Here is a 13,633-nt window from a genome sequence, read left to right as displayed (position 1 = left end):
GTAAACATTTATATTTAGAGACATCTCACACAGGATGACCAGTGTTCCAAGAGATAAGGTAGTTAGCTGGTTAGTTTCAAATCCTGTTCTGCATAGCTAAGACCAGAAACTCAACCCTTATTTGTCCCTATGCAAGGTAAGTGCCCTAAACAGGTTAATGACTGTTTTGTTAGCTGTTTCATGGACTAATAAATACTAATTGGGAAGGGTGTCTGAATCTGTAGACTGGCATTTAGACTGATTGTCCACATACCATATGAACATCCTAAGCTAGGTTTGGGAGGTGGTTTGGTATTTGTTTGGTTTTGTTTTTGTTTTTTGAAATTTCACTTCTCTGGGACAGCAAATACTTCCTGCAACTTCCATTGCTTACTCCTTTGATATATATACATTTACTTACTGTGCTTTAATGGGACTGAACTATTGCATAGGGTTACTGTCAGGCTTTTCTTTTTAGAAGGTACGCTACAATGAGATTCTTCCAATATTCAAATAATATTCCCAAAACACCTTGTATTAAAAGCTATCTTACAAATCCTTAGCTAAGTGTGCTCTAAAATATGAGAAGTTTTGAATTGTTCTTAGAAGACTATATTGTATAAATAGAAACTGCTTTGAGTAATTTTATTTTAAAATGTGTTTAATTTCAACTCCAAAGTATTAAAACCAGTCATAAATCTCCTTTTTTCAGATTACCCAGCAGCTGGAAGGGATCTGTTTGCAAGTGATTGGAACAGTTTTGCAGCAGCATGTATTAGGTATCTGTTCTTTTGTTGGCTTTTTTTTTTAAGTGTATGGGATTGGCATTAAATTTACCTAGTTTCTGTTTGTTTTAGAGTTCTATGAGGAGATCTTTTCCTTGGCTCATAGTCTAACCTGTCAACAAGTTTCTGCACAAATGTGGCAGCTTCTTCCTCTTGTTTTTTAAGTCTTTTAGCAGGATGGCTTTGATTATTTTACTGGTAAGTAATACAAATAAATCAGAAAGCCAAATGGTTTCATATATGAGATTTCAACCATACAATGAGTAGCATCTTGATTGAAATGTTAGGAGAACACTGAAGTGAGGTTATGCTTGAAGTATTTTGTTCTGCTGTTACTGCAACCTGACTTGTTTTGCTAACACATCTATGACTAGATGCATGCCTATCTTGACAAACATTAAGCAAGAACTGTAATTAACTTATTAATACATAGATTTCAATCTAATTTTAACAGTTTGTCTAATAAAACATGCAAACAATATCTAACTGTGATCATTCTTCTTTTAATACAGACATGATGCCTCTCTTGCATAATTATGTTACTGTTGATACAGATACACTTCTGTCAGACACAAAATATCTTGAAATGATCTACAGTATGTGCAAGAAGGTAAGTAGATTCCTTTGTGGTAACAAAACCTGTGATCTCTCAAGTAATACACTGTTAAACTGGGTACTTTTTTCCACAGCAGCACACTGTGAAACTGAAGAATTTTGACATCTGCTCTTAAAGCATTATGCTATTTAACATCCTCTGTGATTCCACAAATAATTAAGTTACTGCAGAGAAATATAAAGAGGTTGCATCAAGTTTCAGATGCATGCTTTTGCTAAAAGGGGAAAATAAATCATACACAACAAAAGCAGATTAAACAACCCAGTCTTTTGAGCATGCAGGCATGCAAAACACGTGTATGCATATTGCAAAAGGTAGATGGTTTCTTTTATCTGAGATTTGTAGCCTCACTATGGATAGGATACCACATACCATATGTATGCTAAAGGTCTTAAATCTATTAGCTAAAACAAATGAAGTAGGGATGGAAAGTAGAGGGATAGGAATAGGAAGTTATTTTCCCAAGTTCATGCCAAGTCAGTGATGAAAGCTGGGAGCAGGATGCAGTTGTTCTGACTCAGTCCCATCACTTTTGGGCAGTGTTTCTGTATTTAACTTAGCTTCTCAGCTCCTGTGTATTATAGGTAGCCACTAACCGGGCTTTCTTTATCCAATCAATATGTAGAATACAAAGCTTTCCAGAATGTTAGCCTTATGTGAGGAATTGAATACTTCTTTATAAGATGGTGTTAATATTTTATAATCTCTAACAGTAATTTGGGGGGATTTCAGTTTTCCACTTCTGGATATCATGTGTTGTGTCTATATAAGAGTTATGGTGAACTGTCAGCTGCCCTGCCCATGGTATTTCCTGAGTAATTCTTTTGAAGATGTTTAAATATTATAGTGAATAACTCTTGCCAGCCTTTATTGAAAACAAGTTGCAACCCAGGCTGATTAGGCTGATTGTAAATACTTGAACATTTTATATATAAAAAAGAAAATTAGCCTGTTACAACCTCTTGGTGATTCGTGTTTTATTAGCTGAGCACAGTGAATCTTTAACACAGAAGTTTTAGTTATTGCGTGGTCTCCCACTGGATATCCCAAATTTGTAAATACAATTTTTACAAAATTGAGTACATGAATGCGTAAGAAAAAATTTTGTTCTGTGTATGGAAATAAAGTTTTGCAAAATGGCAGCTGATGTTTATACAGTTACTTTTGTAAACTCTGCATCCATAGAGTTATTGAATATTTGTACATGGAGATTAGTTTTACCCGCATTCAGCAATGTTTCAGTCTCTAGTTGTGACACTGAGCCGTTGCTCTAGATTTGGCTGCTTCACTGATGGATGTTTATGCTAGCATTGTAATAGAGTGGGTGAATTTATATCAGCTTTTCAAAGCAAAGTATATAGAAAATACTTCTTGAAGGGATATCATCAACGGTAATTGTTATTTTTCAGGTCCTTACAGGAGTTGCTGGAGAAGATGCAGAATGTCATGCAGCAAAGCTGTTAGAAGTAATTATTCTTCAGTGTAAAGGGCGTGGTATTGATCAGGTTGGTGACAACTTTGGTTGCTATAACTAATATTTTAAAAAGATTTTATTCTCAAATATGAATTGATTATGTATTAATATGAGTTCTGTTCCGAGAAGTTTGTGTAGTATGACTAATAATCCTATCTTCTACTTCAGTGTTACTCAGTTAACAGCACTTCAGAGATAGTTATTGCACACTTTGTCTCCAGAATGTAGGACACTGTAGAACTCAAGTGTTTTTGTGAATCTGGAAGAGTACTGTTTTAGGAGCATCTTGGTTTTAAAAGTCGATTAATATATTCCAAGTTAATTCTAGTGAATATTTAATGAAAATTATTTAATCTGTCAAGTTAATAGCCTTGAAATAAGTAAGAATGAAAATGAAGTTTGTAGAATCCCAGTTAATGTCGTAGAGGAACCAGGGACTTCATTATGCACATATGGAAGTTGGAAGTTGGAATTTGAGATATGAATTTGTGTGCTTCCGCTGTGTACAAGTGACAAGCACTGTATAATAGCTGTTTAAACATTTTTTTGCGTGCTTTTTAATACTTGTAGATATGGTCCCTGGAAACTTTAATTTGTAATGTATTTGAAAGAAAATCTTCTATAGCAATTTTTTTTTTCAGTGTGGCATCTTTGAAGAGACTACTCCTTTGAATAGCTGTTTTCTTGGAATGCTAGTAATATCTCTTGACTTTGTTGTGGATATTAAAAAAGACTAAGTTGATTTTTCTGGACTTCCTAGTGTACACATTTCATCTATTTTTCATTTTTAAAACACAGGATTATAGAACCAAGAATTACATCTACTGTGCATGATGTCGCAGAATCCATGTGCTCAGAGTAGATTAAATCTTTTCACCTTTTCATCTTTGTACATGACTTCTGCTGGCAATTAAAAATTATTCCCATTTTATGCCCTCTGTCTTAATGTGCCAGACATTGCTCAACTTTAGTGTGAAATACAGAACTACAAAATTTATTTTTGATCACTAAATTTGTAACGGTTCTCACTTTTCAGTGCATCCCCTTATTTGTGGAAGCTGCGTTAGAGAGATTGACCAGAGAAGTGAAAACAAGTGAACTGCGAACAATGTGCCTCCAGGTTGCCATAGCTGCTTTGTATTACAATCCTCATTTACTATTAAATACATTGGAAAATCTTCGTTTTCCCAATAATGTGGAGCCTGTCACTAATCACTTCATAACACAGTGGCTTAATGACGTGGACTGTTTCTTGGGGTAAGTGTTTTTAATTTTGAAATTATCTCTGTGATACACCTCTATATTACCTGCTTGTAAATCATAACAAAACTTGCAACTTTTTTACTCTCCTGTTTTGTAGACTTCATGATAGAAAGATGTGTGTGCTTGGCTTGTGTGCTCTTATTGATCTGGAGCAAATACCACAGGTTTTAAATCAAGTTGCTGGCCAGATTCTGCCAGCTTTTATCCTTTTATTTAATGGATTGAAAAGAGCATATGCCTGTCATGCAGAGCATGAAAATGACAGCGATGATGATGATGAAGCTGAAGAAGATGAGGAAACAGGTATGGTAACTGAAACATCACTGTTACTTTGTATTTTTCATTTTTTCTGATGGAGATGCTGAGTTCCTTTGTGGAATTTTTCAGTTCCCTAATTCCAAAAATCAAAAGCTGCGGTAGTACACTGGACATCTTTTAATGACTTTCAAGTATATCTGACTTACATTCCAGTCCCGTTTAAAAACTAACTTCCTAGGCTGAGTCTCTTCAAAGTCACATCAAGCTAGCTTTTTGTGTGTGTCACAGCTGAAAGGAATTATTACTGGGGCATGTTTCCCATTTGAGTGAGGGGTAAGGGTCAGTAGAAGGAGTTTCCAGGAATCCTTCTAATCCATTGTACAGTTTGGACCATATATTACAAACTGTCCCATGAGCTGCTGGTATTTTAGCTGGGTATTGAAAATCACAGTTGTTATGATTAAATTTTTTTTTTTTTTTTTTTTTTACTTTGGACTAATGTAATCTCAACCTCATCAGCCTTTATAGACTTTCTTCTTCATACAGTCATTTCACAAACTTCCACATCTTCTGCCATCTTTTTTATATGAAGCTCAAAATTACGTACAACTTTCCCGTACTTCTTTCTTCTACCTTTCCCTATATTCTGGTTAAGCTTTTAGTTCTTGTTCCCTATTTTTATCTTTCCATTATCAGCCTGGTGTCTTTGTGGGTGACTGTTTGGAACAGTTTTTCACACTCAAAGGAATATCTGTTGGTTTTCATCTATCTGCTTACAGCCCAGTTTCTTTTTGATTTCTGCTGTTGAATTCTGCACTCTCCAGACTATTGTCATTATAAATCATTCATACTATTACATTTTGTATTTCTCAAGCATTCTTTTCAGCAGCCCTTTTGCATGTGCCTTTAAAAGTGTTTTCATCAAATTATTTCAGACTGTCTTTGGAGCACGAGTATTGCTTTGCTTAAAGTTTTATCAAGTGCTGTTCCAAACTATCTGTATATACATTTTTCTATATATGTTTTTATGACAATAAAATTTTCCTTTCCCACTTACACAGTTGGTGTAAGTGAAGGAAGACCGACTGGGGGAAAGACCATGGCACTAGGAAGGGTGTTAAATGAGCTTCCCCCTTTCTAGTCTGCACTATACTGTTCTCAGTTCTATTGCCTGTTTTGCATAATCAGCCATCTACCTAAAGAGCTGTTCTTACTATCCTTGAGATAAACTTTTTGTGTGTGTGATATTTAACTCAGAGGAATTGGGGAGTGATGAAGATGATATTGATGAAGATGGTCAAGAATATCTAGAAATTCTAGCAAAACAGGCAGGCGAAGATGGAGATGATGAAGATTGGGAAGAAGATGATGCTGAAGAGACTGCTTTGGAAGGCTATTCTACAATTATTGATGATGAAGACAACCCTATTGATGAATATCAAATATTTAAAACAATTTTTCAGAGTAAGTAACTTTATTTCCTTTCCTGGCCAACAAGTTACATTTTAACTTAATTTTAGTGTATACCATTGTAAACTAGAACCCATTGAAAGCTTCCAAACAGGTTCCAATATGTGCTTTGAACAAGTTCGTTCTTTGGAAAGGGGAAGCCAATATTAAATTTTCAGAGCAGGGGGAGACGCTTGAATGAATTTATGGTGGGAGGGAAGAGGTCAGAGGTTGTATTAGTCTTTTTAAATGTCTTGAATTATGTAACCCTAACAGAATATTATTAGTGAGTTAGTAAGCTTTGAGTTACAGAATGTTTTTAATGAACATTTTCCTTTTGCTTATGTTTTCTTTCTCTTGCAGCAATTCAGAATCGTAACCCTGTGTGGTACCAAGCTTTGACACAGGGTCTTAATGAAGAACAAAGAAAACAATTGCAGGACATAGCAACTCTGGCAGATCAGAGGCGGGCAGCACATGGTATTTTTCCCCCTTTATACCATTAATTGCTTCTTTCACTGTTTGAATGCTGTTTATGTGCTCAAGAAGCATAATACAGAAAACGCCTATAATTCAGGCCTGATAATGTCTTCATCAAAGCAGGGTTGTTTTACACTCCAGAGATGATTGAAATCTCTTTAAGATTGTCAGGTCACAAAGCCTCAATGCACAAATTGTATGGCATACCATAGGTGTAAGGAACGATAGAAACGTCTTAATGAAGTGGCCAAGTAAATAAAAGCATATTTGTCATAATTGCTTGGATTTGAAAACAATTGATTTGATTACCTGAAGGTGGATGAACTCTAGGTATGGTAACAAACACATTAAGCGGCTGACAAATTATTTCCTGATGTGAACTAGTCCAACTGGGGTAGACAATGATTCTATGGGTGGGAAAATACCAAATTATGGAAGTAGTATCCATCCGTAAAGCTACATTATTAAGCCTATTAAATATTTCAGATTGTTATTCTTCAATACAGACAATACAGATTTAAAAATACAAGAAGTGGGTGGATCTTCAGTTTTCTTTTTTTTCCCCCAAGTTTTCCCAGGTGTTTGAGAGTAAGCCAATAAAAGTCAAGGCTGAATTTTAAGTGATCAGTCCAGTCTCATATCCTGCATCTTACTGAGCAATTACTGCAAGATGTTTCAAAATAGAAGTTCAGAAATCTTTCAGTAAAAAGATTGGTAGTAAGAATGCACATTTTACAAGTAGTTTTTGTCAGAAAACAGCCTAAATTACCTCACAAAGCTTGTAAGTGTCCAGAATGGTCCACTTTTAACGGTTATAAAATACAGTTTCACTGTGAACCCTGTCAAGCACTAGACATCATACTGATGAGATTATATACTACTTGTGCATTTTATGAAAAAGAATGTTTTGGGTGGGTTTTTTTTCAGCTGCTTATTCATAGAGCAAGTTCAGTTGAGATTTTGAACTTTAACTTAAGCAACTAGATCATTATAGGAAATTCTTGCTAGAATCAGAGCATACTGATACTCTATTTAGGCTACCTACCACACATGGGCAGATCCTGTTAGAAGGATTTGGAATATAATTATTTCTCATTAATGTAGCTAAGAAGAATTTCCGTAAGTTAAGAGATTTGTCTTCTGTGCTCTGTGGAGCCAGGAGGGAACAAAGTGATGATCCCCAGGTCATGTTCTCCTTCATCAGCCATGGCAACACTTTTCTGGCCTGTTTCCAAAGAAGCAGAGACAAAATGCAGATCCTCTAGATAATGAGCTGTCCTGTATTCCCAGAAAGAGAGAGATTGCAACTATTTTGAGGTTGGAGAAAGCTCTTAGACTGGAAATAAAACATTAATAAGCGTTATTATCTTGAGCTGGGAATAATATAAACCTTCTTCTGCATTATCTAGATTGTAGTAAAGGTAGATAGAAATACACATTTCTGTCTGCTCTTTACCAACCTAATTTTCAGTTGTCCATGCATGAGAGCTTGTAAAAACCAGTCTTAAAATAATCTTCGAAGGACGGAATATGCAGCTAGTAAAACCAGACAGCTTAATTATCACTGCTACTTGCAGTGATGGATACGGGGACCTCAGATGCCTAAAGATCTTAAGGTTTGGTTGAAAATGAAAAGTGATAAACTTGGTAGTTTTCTCTCAGAATTATATTATATGGTCTTGTAACTATTATATAGTCTAGTAACCAACCTAAATTATCTGCTTAGGTATGCGGGGGAAAATGCGTGTATACTAAAAAGTCTGTTTCTGGTGCTTCGGTGGCTATTTCTGCTTATATTGTTGAATTGAGATAGGAACACTGAAAATTTAGCTAGTACCTGTGTACTGCTTTTTTGTACATGTGCTCTGTTATTGATTTGACTGAAAAGTCTATTAATGTTAATCAGAAAGAATTGGACACCTGTTAGCAAGTTTAGAAATCCAGCATTCATTCGGGTCCTGTTTCTGAAATGTGAAAATTACATACTCATGTCCAAAAGCTAAAGTGTGGGCTTTTTTAACTATAAATTCATTTAAGCATAGCTATAACAATATTGAGAGATTAAAATAAATAAATGAATAATCAGTCCATCTGTTGTTTGAGGCCTGGCACATTTCCACTTTGTGGGTGCTGATTACTTTCTTGGGTAACCCCAGGTTAAACCTGTATCTCTGAGAGACTCAGAATGGTCAGTCACAAAATCTTAATCTGTCTTCCCCCCTACACACGCACTAAAATACCTTCCTTCTGTTTTTGTTTTGTTTTAGAATCCAAAATGATTGAAAAGCATGGAGGATACAAATTCAATGCTCCAGTTGTGCCAACTTCATTTAATTTTGGAGGCCCTGCCCCAGGAATGAATTGAATTATCACTTTTCCTGCTACTGTGTGATTGTAGTGAAGAGCTTGTGTTCCTCCCAATAGTGGTTCCAGAACTGGTTCATGTTATCTACAACTCACTCTAAACTAATTGATAAATAGATTGGACAAAGCCCCAGAAGTGGGACCCGGTCATGCAACCTAATACTGGAAAGCAAACCAGAGGTTTTTTTGAAGATAGGAAGAATCTGAATTTAAAGCTTCAAATGACACACTTTGGAAATCAGAAATCAAGAGGGGATGTCATGAAGGCAGCTTTTCTTTTTCTGAGGAAAAAAATAGGCATGGGCTGCAGGACTATTTAAAATGTCTCATTTACAGGACAAGCTAGAAGGCAGACTTAATTTTTACACCTGTGGCAGTATGAGTATTTGCCCAATTTATTTCCCTTTTCTCCCTTCCTATTGGGTGTCTATTCTTGTAATGTAAATAAGATAAGGTAATCAGATAGCCTTACTTAATCTTCATCGTTTCCATTTATCAAGATTGTTCATATGTAGAATATCGGACACTTAATGTAGCACTACATAACTGATAAATCTGTAAATGAATTAGCACTTTCATATTGAAACAAGCCTGCTAGCCTATGTACAAAAATAGCAAAATGTTTGCTGTTTATAAAAAATAAAAATAAAAAATAAGGGATGTATTGGGGAAAATAATTTCAAGTTATTAATTTAAAATGAACTAGCAGTTTTGTACCTGGTGACTTTGTGGTGCAGTCACCTCTGGTTGTGACTTGAATTCGGTTATGTAAAAAGGGGTTAGTGATATTTCATTGCTGCTAAAAAAAAAAACCAACCACCCTCTGTGTCCTTTGTTTTTCTTAAAGATCTCACTGTACAAGGTGAAATTTGGATACAAATGTGTACTGTAAGCACTGAGGAAAAAGTTACCTTCTCTAAAGCAGGTAAATAAGATGTGAAGTTCTGCTCTTAAGAGTCGATTGAAATGTGTGGATGAAACATCTATATATGCAATCTATTAAAAACACACAATTTAATTTGGCTAATCTGGGCTATGATCTATGAATGCAATTTTTTCCCCTAATTTTGCAAAATATTCTTTTTCCAGCACATGGTAGTGCAGGTGCACTACTCTTGCATTTCATTCCCCCTCTTTTTGCACTCCCAGCATTAGTGTGTGCTGTTGTCTGCCTGATCCAGACAGTGTATTTGAAGTTTTGCCAATCTTTCATTTTTGAAGCCACAATTTTCTTCCTTCGAAGTTGCTATAGTAACTAGTATTTTAGCTAGAGAGGCAAAATACAGTTCCCTCTGGGACCACTATCAAAACCACTGTATGAAGAAGCCAGCAGGGAGATGCTATGAATGGGTTGGCTTAAATGCCCCCTTTTTCTTTTTTAGAAGCAAAAATCCATAGGTTTTTGATCTTGCCTTGAGATCGTTGGTGTCAGGTCTTTTAAATCAAATGTTTGGGTTTTTTTTTTCTTTTGGCTGTTTTTATATAAAAATGTCACCTGCTGTTACAATTGATATTAAACAAGCTACCTTAATTTAATGTAAGCCTCCAAAATTTAAATACAGGTTAAAAATAAACTGAGTTTATATCTGTAAAAATGAAATGCACATATATATATTATGATACTCAAAATGCAGTCTTCAGAAAATCGGTTTGTGTGGTGTGTTTTTTTGCATCAGCAGAGTAGCAGGAATTCGTGGTTTGGGGTTTCCTTGACGAGCTGACCAGCACCTTGCTCTGCCTTCCATTTGTTGCACAACTGCTAGCGCTTCTCTGGGCAGGTGTAATGGTTTTTTCCAGTCACTCCTCTCTGGTCTGCCTTTTTTCGGCAAATACAATTCCCTGCGCACAGAGTGCTAATGTGAGAGACTGAGCCAGGACTATAATGCCACGTTGCCCTAGCCGAATACCAAAGGGATACTTTAAAAGCAAATTGTGGACTTAAAAGGATGGATATTGCACCTGATGTGAAAAAGCCTAAAAAATTAAGCCTTGAATCAGAGTATCCGTTATAGTAGTGGTATGAGAACCACGGTAGTACTTTTGAATCTTTAGCTGACTGGCCAAGTACATATAGCAGAACTGGTTTTTTTGTAAATGTGTAACTCATGAGCACGTACAGGTGTACTCCGGCCTTGAGATAATCTCTAGACAAGGTTTTATTTTTGTAGAAAAAGGTGACAGACATAATTACAGCATGCCTTTTCCTGTGCATTCCTTGACCTTTAAAAATGCCCCGTTTGACATAAATAATTTCTGAACATCTGCTTGTTGGGTATCTGCTTATCTTGTTATGCATCCCAAAAAAACGTAAGAGAACCTTTTAGGACAGATGAGATGCTTTTGCCTCATGGCAGAAGATAACGACAGCAACAGTGAGAAGGCTCTATATACAAAGCAGATGAAAAAAATGAGGGAAAAATCACCAATTTCGTGCCATTGTCATTTCTGGAAGTTATATTTTTCAAGTCACAAGTCAAGGGAAGAATTTTATCTTGGTGTGAGGAATACAGTCTTACTTCAAGGGTGCTTTTATGTGTTGCTAGACTGGTTAGCAAGGAGCATCTTTTTTAAGAATGGATCTAGAACTTTGCTTTCCTTTGCTCCAAGAAATGTATTTATATAAATTGCAAAACAATTTTGCATTGTTGTTGGTGGTGATAGTGCATTTTGTGATGCAATATATCAATTTCAGTGATAAACTTATGTCAAATTTAAAATTGATCTTCCTCCTAGAACTTGCACTTAATCCAATTCCATTTTCAAGGATAATGCAACTCTAAAGGAAGAGCTGGGAAATTTAAAGCCTCTGTTTTTTCTATTATGGAAGATCTCCTTGGATTAATAAACATCTAAAGCAAATCCTTACCTTCACTTATTTCAGTGTGGTGTTTTGAATGTAGCTGTATTCTTACAGTACTTGGGAGTCCTGTTCTAGTTACATAGCTCTAAGGTTTGTATTTTCCTCTCTAAAATATTTCTTCAAGCAGAAATGTTAGGTACAACCCCAGTTCTCATAACTGTGTTAAATACAAAAGGATTGTGTCATACACTATTTTTTAAAATGTTGACATACTGGGTAAATTTAATACCCTTTTTCCTAAATCACTATCTTAAAAGAATTATTAGTAGGTGTCAGCGTAGTACAGCAAAGCTCTATTCAAATCTCTTGTAGTCTAGAATTACTACTGCAAGATTCAAGAAGTCTGCAGTGGATTAATTACAGAATACCTGACAATAAACATGCAGATGGTTTTAATTTTGCCTAGTAATTGATACCTGCTAAGTTTTATGGGTTAAGTTGTGTTTTTCTAAAGGAAATTTCTTCCTCTTGCGACTATCAGTTGTTGACGAGTAGAAACATCATGAAGCTTCTCAGCACATTTTATCTTTGCACATTTGTGTCAAGTTCCCTTTCAGTCCTTTCTCATACGTACTTTCTCTTGCTAATCATTTTCACTTCATGGGCTGGAATTTGTCCCCATGTAACTCCCTTGAGATGCTGCTCAGAAACTATAAGCACTTCGTACTTAAGCAGTTCATACTGTAGGCAGTCATATCCCTGCTGATGCTGTGTGTGTGTGTATTCAACACCAAGATACACGGCTGCATCCTTCTCCAGTATCAGCAACGGGACTGATGCTCACTGATGGCTCTGAGCAGCGCAGCCGAGGGGATGGCTCCTTGGTGCTGCAGGCTCCCAGGAGGAAGGACGTGGTTCCCAGCATTGTCTACGTGTGGGTTTTGATTTAGCAGATGTGGCCAAGTTCAGGCAACGCTGGTCCAAACGTCTTTAGCAGTCTTCCGTGACTTGGGCTACTAATTAAGTTTTTATCTTTGGTGTATGATCAGCAGTAGATGAACACTGCTTCTGAAAATCTAAGCAGAAGTGGGTATTTGGTTTATTTTAAAAAATGTAGTTGGGAAGAGCACTAGTTCTGCATTTCTGCTCAATCCACTATTCAAGTTTTAACCTGAATGCAGCGGTAAAAAAAAGTTTATCAAAATTTGAGAAAATCTTGGAATGTCCAAGGCTCTCTGTATTATGCTGTTACGGACTATAAAAGCCAGAGTTGAGTCCCTTGAGCTGGGTTCGGCTCTCTTCTCTGTGGGACCTTCTACATACCCAGAACCTGGAACGTGGAAAAGCTTCGTTTGTCTGGTGTGGCACTGATTATAAATTACTTTGCAATCAATATGTAGCTTATTAAATGGTGTGTCACTGCTTCGCATATTTCTGCTTTTTATAACCATTCTCAGATGTTGATGCTAGAAACAAAAAGCACTTCATAGTGGGAAGTACCGAGTAGGATTTGACAGAGATATTAACAGGTAATCTATTAACATAGAGGAGTTGGTAGACCCAAAACAGAATTTTATTTTGGGTGTTTCAGTGTTACTGTACCTCATATCAAACTGATGGCTGTAATTTGTATTTTGGGTGAAAGTTTCCAATTAAGAAAGAGGAAGGAAAACTTGAAGAAAGGAAAATTGCTCTGTATTAGGCCTCTTCACAAATAAGCCATTTTTGGCTGTTTGTGTGACTGCAAGAATTTGTAACTATTATTCTGGAGTTTCAGGCGAAAAATCTGAAATGCTTTTCTATGTCATGTTCAGAAAGGTGAAGTAAGCCCTATAGAGCTGGGCATATTGTCCTGTCAGTGGTGATAGCTCATGTTAATTGCACAGTTGGGTTTTCTTGAAAAATCGTCTACCAAGATAATTGTAATACCCTTTAATTGCCTGTAGAGCTGTTGTTGGACTATTACATGTTTCCATACCAAAAAAAATCACGTAAGCATAAATATTCTCAAGCATAAAGAACAGAGTCCTTATCCACAAGAGCTGGGCTGAAATGGCAGAAGATAACCAGGCTGGGGAAGGGCAAGGTGCTCGCTCCCCGCAGCCCTGTCCGCACGCCCTACCCCCAGCAGGCCCTCCGCAAGGGCACCGCACCCCGGCACCCTT

At 36.4% G+C, this 13,633-nt stretch overlaps 1 protein-coding gene across 1 annotated transcript in view; it reads left to right on the top strand.

Moving 5' to 3' along the window:
* Window positions 1-10,313, top strand: part of IPO7 (importin 7) — a gene marked incomplete at its 5' end in the record, with an annotated part of 28,049 nt that extends 17,736 nt beyond the window's left edge. The window contains 9 exon segments of the mRNA XM_009576747.1: window positions 692-758; window positions 837-962; window positions 1,277-1,374; window positions 2,790-2,885; window positions 3,891-4,111; window positions 4,215-4,420; window positions 5,633-5,839; window positions 6,188-6,304; window positions 8,572-10,313. Coding sequence (XP_009575042.1) covers window positions 692-758; window positions 837-962; window positions 1,277-1,374; window positions 2,790-2,885; window positions 3,891-4,111; window positions 4,215-4,420; window positions 5,633-5,839; window positions 6,188-6,304; window positions 8,572-8,669 — 1,236 coding nt within the window.
* Window positions 10,314-13,633: the final 3,320 nt, after the last annotated feature.

Source organism: Fulmarus glacialis, unplaced genomic scaffold, assembly GCF_000690835.1.
Source record: "Fulmarus glacialis isolate BGI_N327 unplaced genomic scaffold, ASM69083v1 scaffold44100, whole genome shotgun sequence".
In the NCBI taxonomy this organism is placed as follows: Eukaryota; Metazoa; Chordata; class Aves; order Procellariiformes; family Procellariidae; genus Fulmarus; species Fulmarus glacialis.
This window is presented reverse-complemented; position numbering and strand designations above follow the sequence as displayed.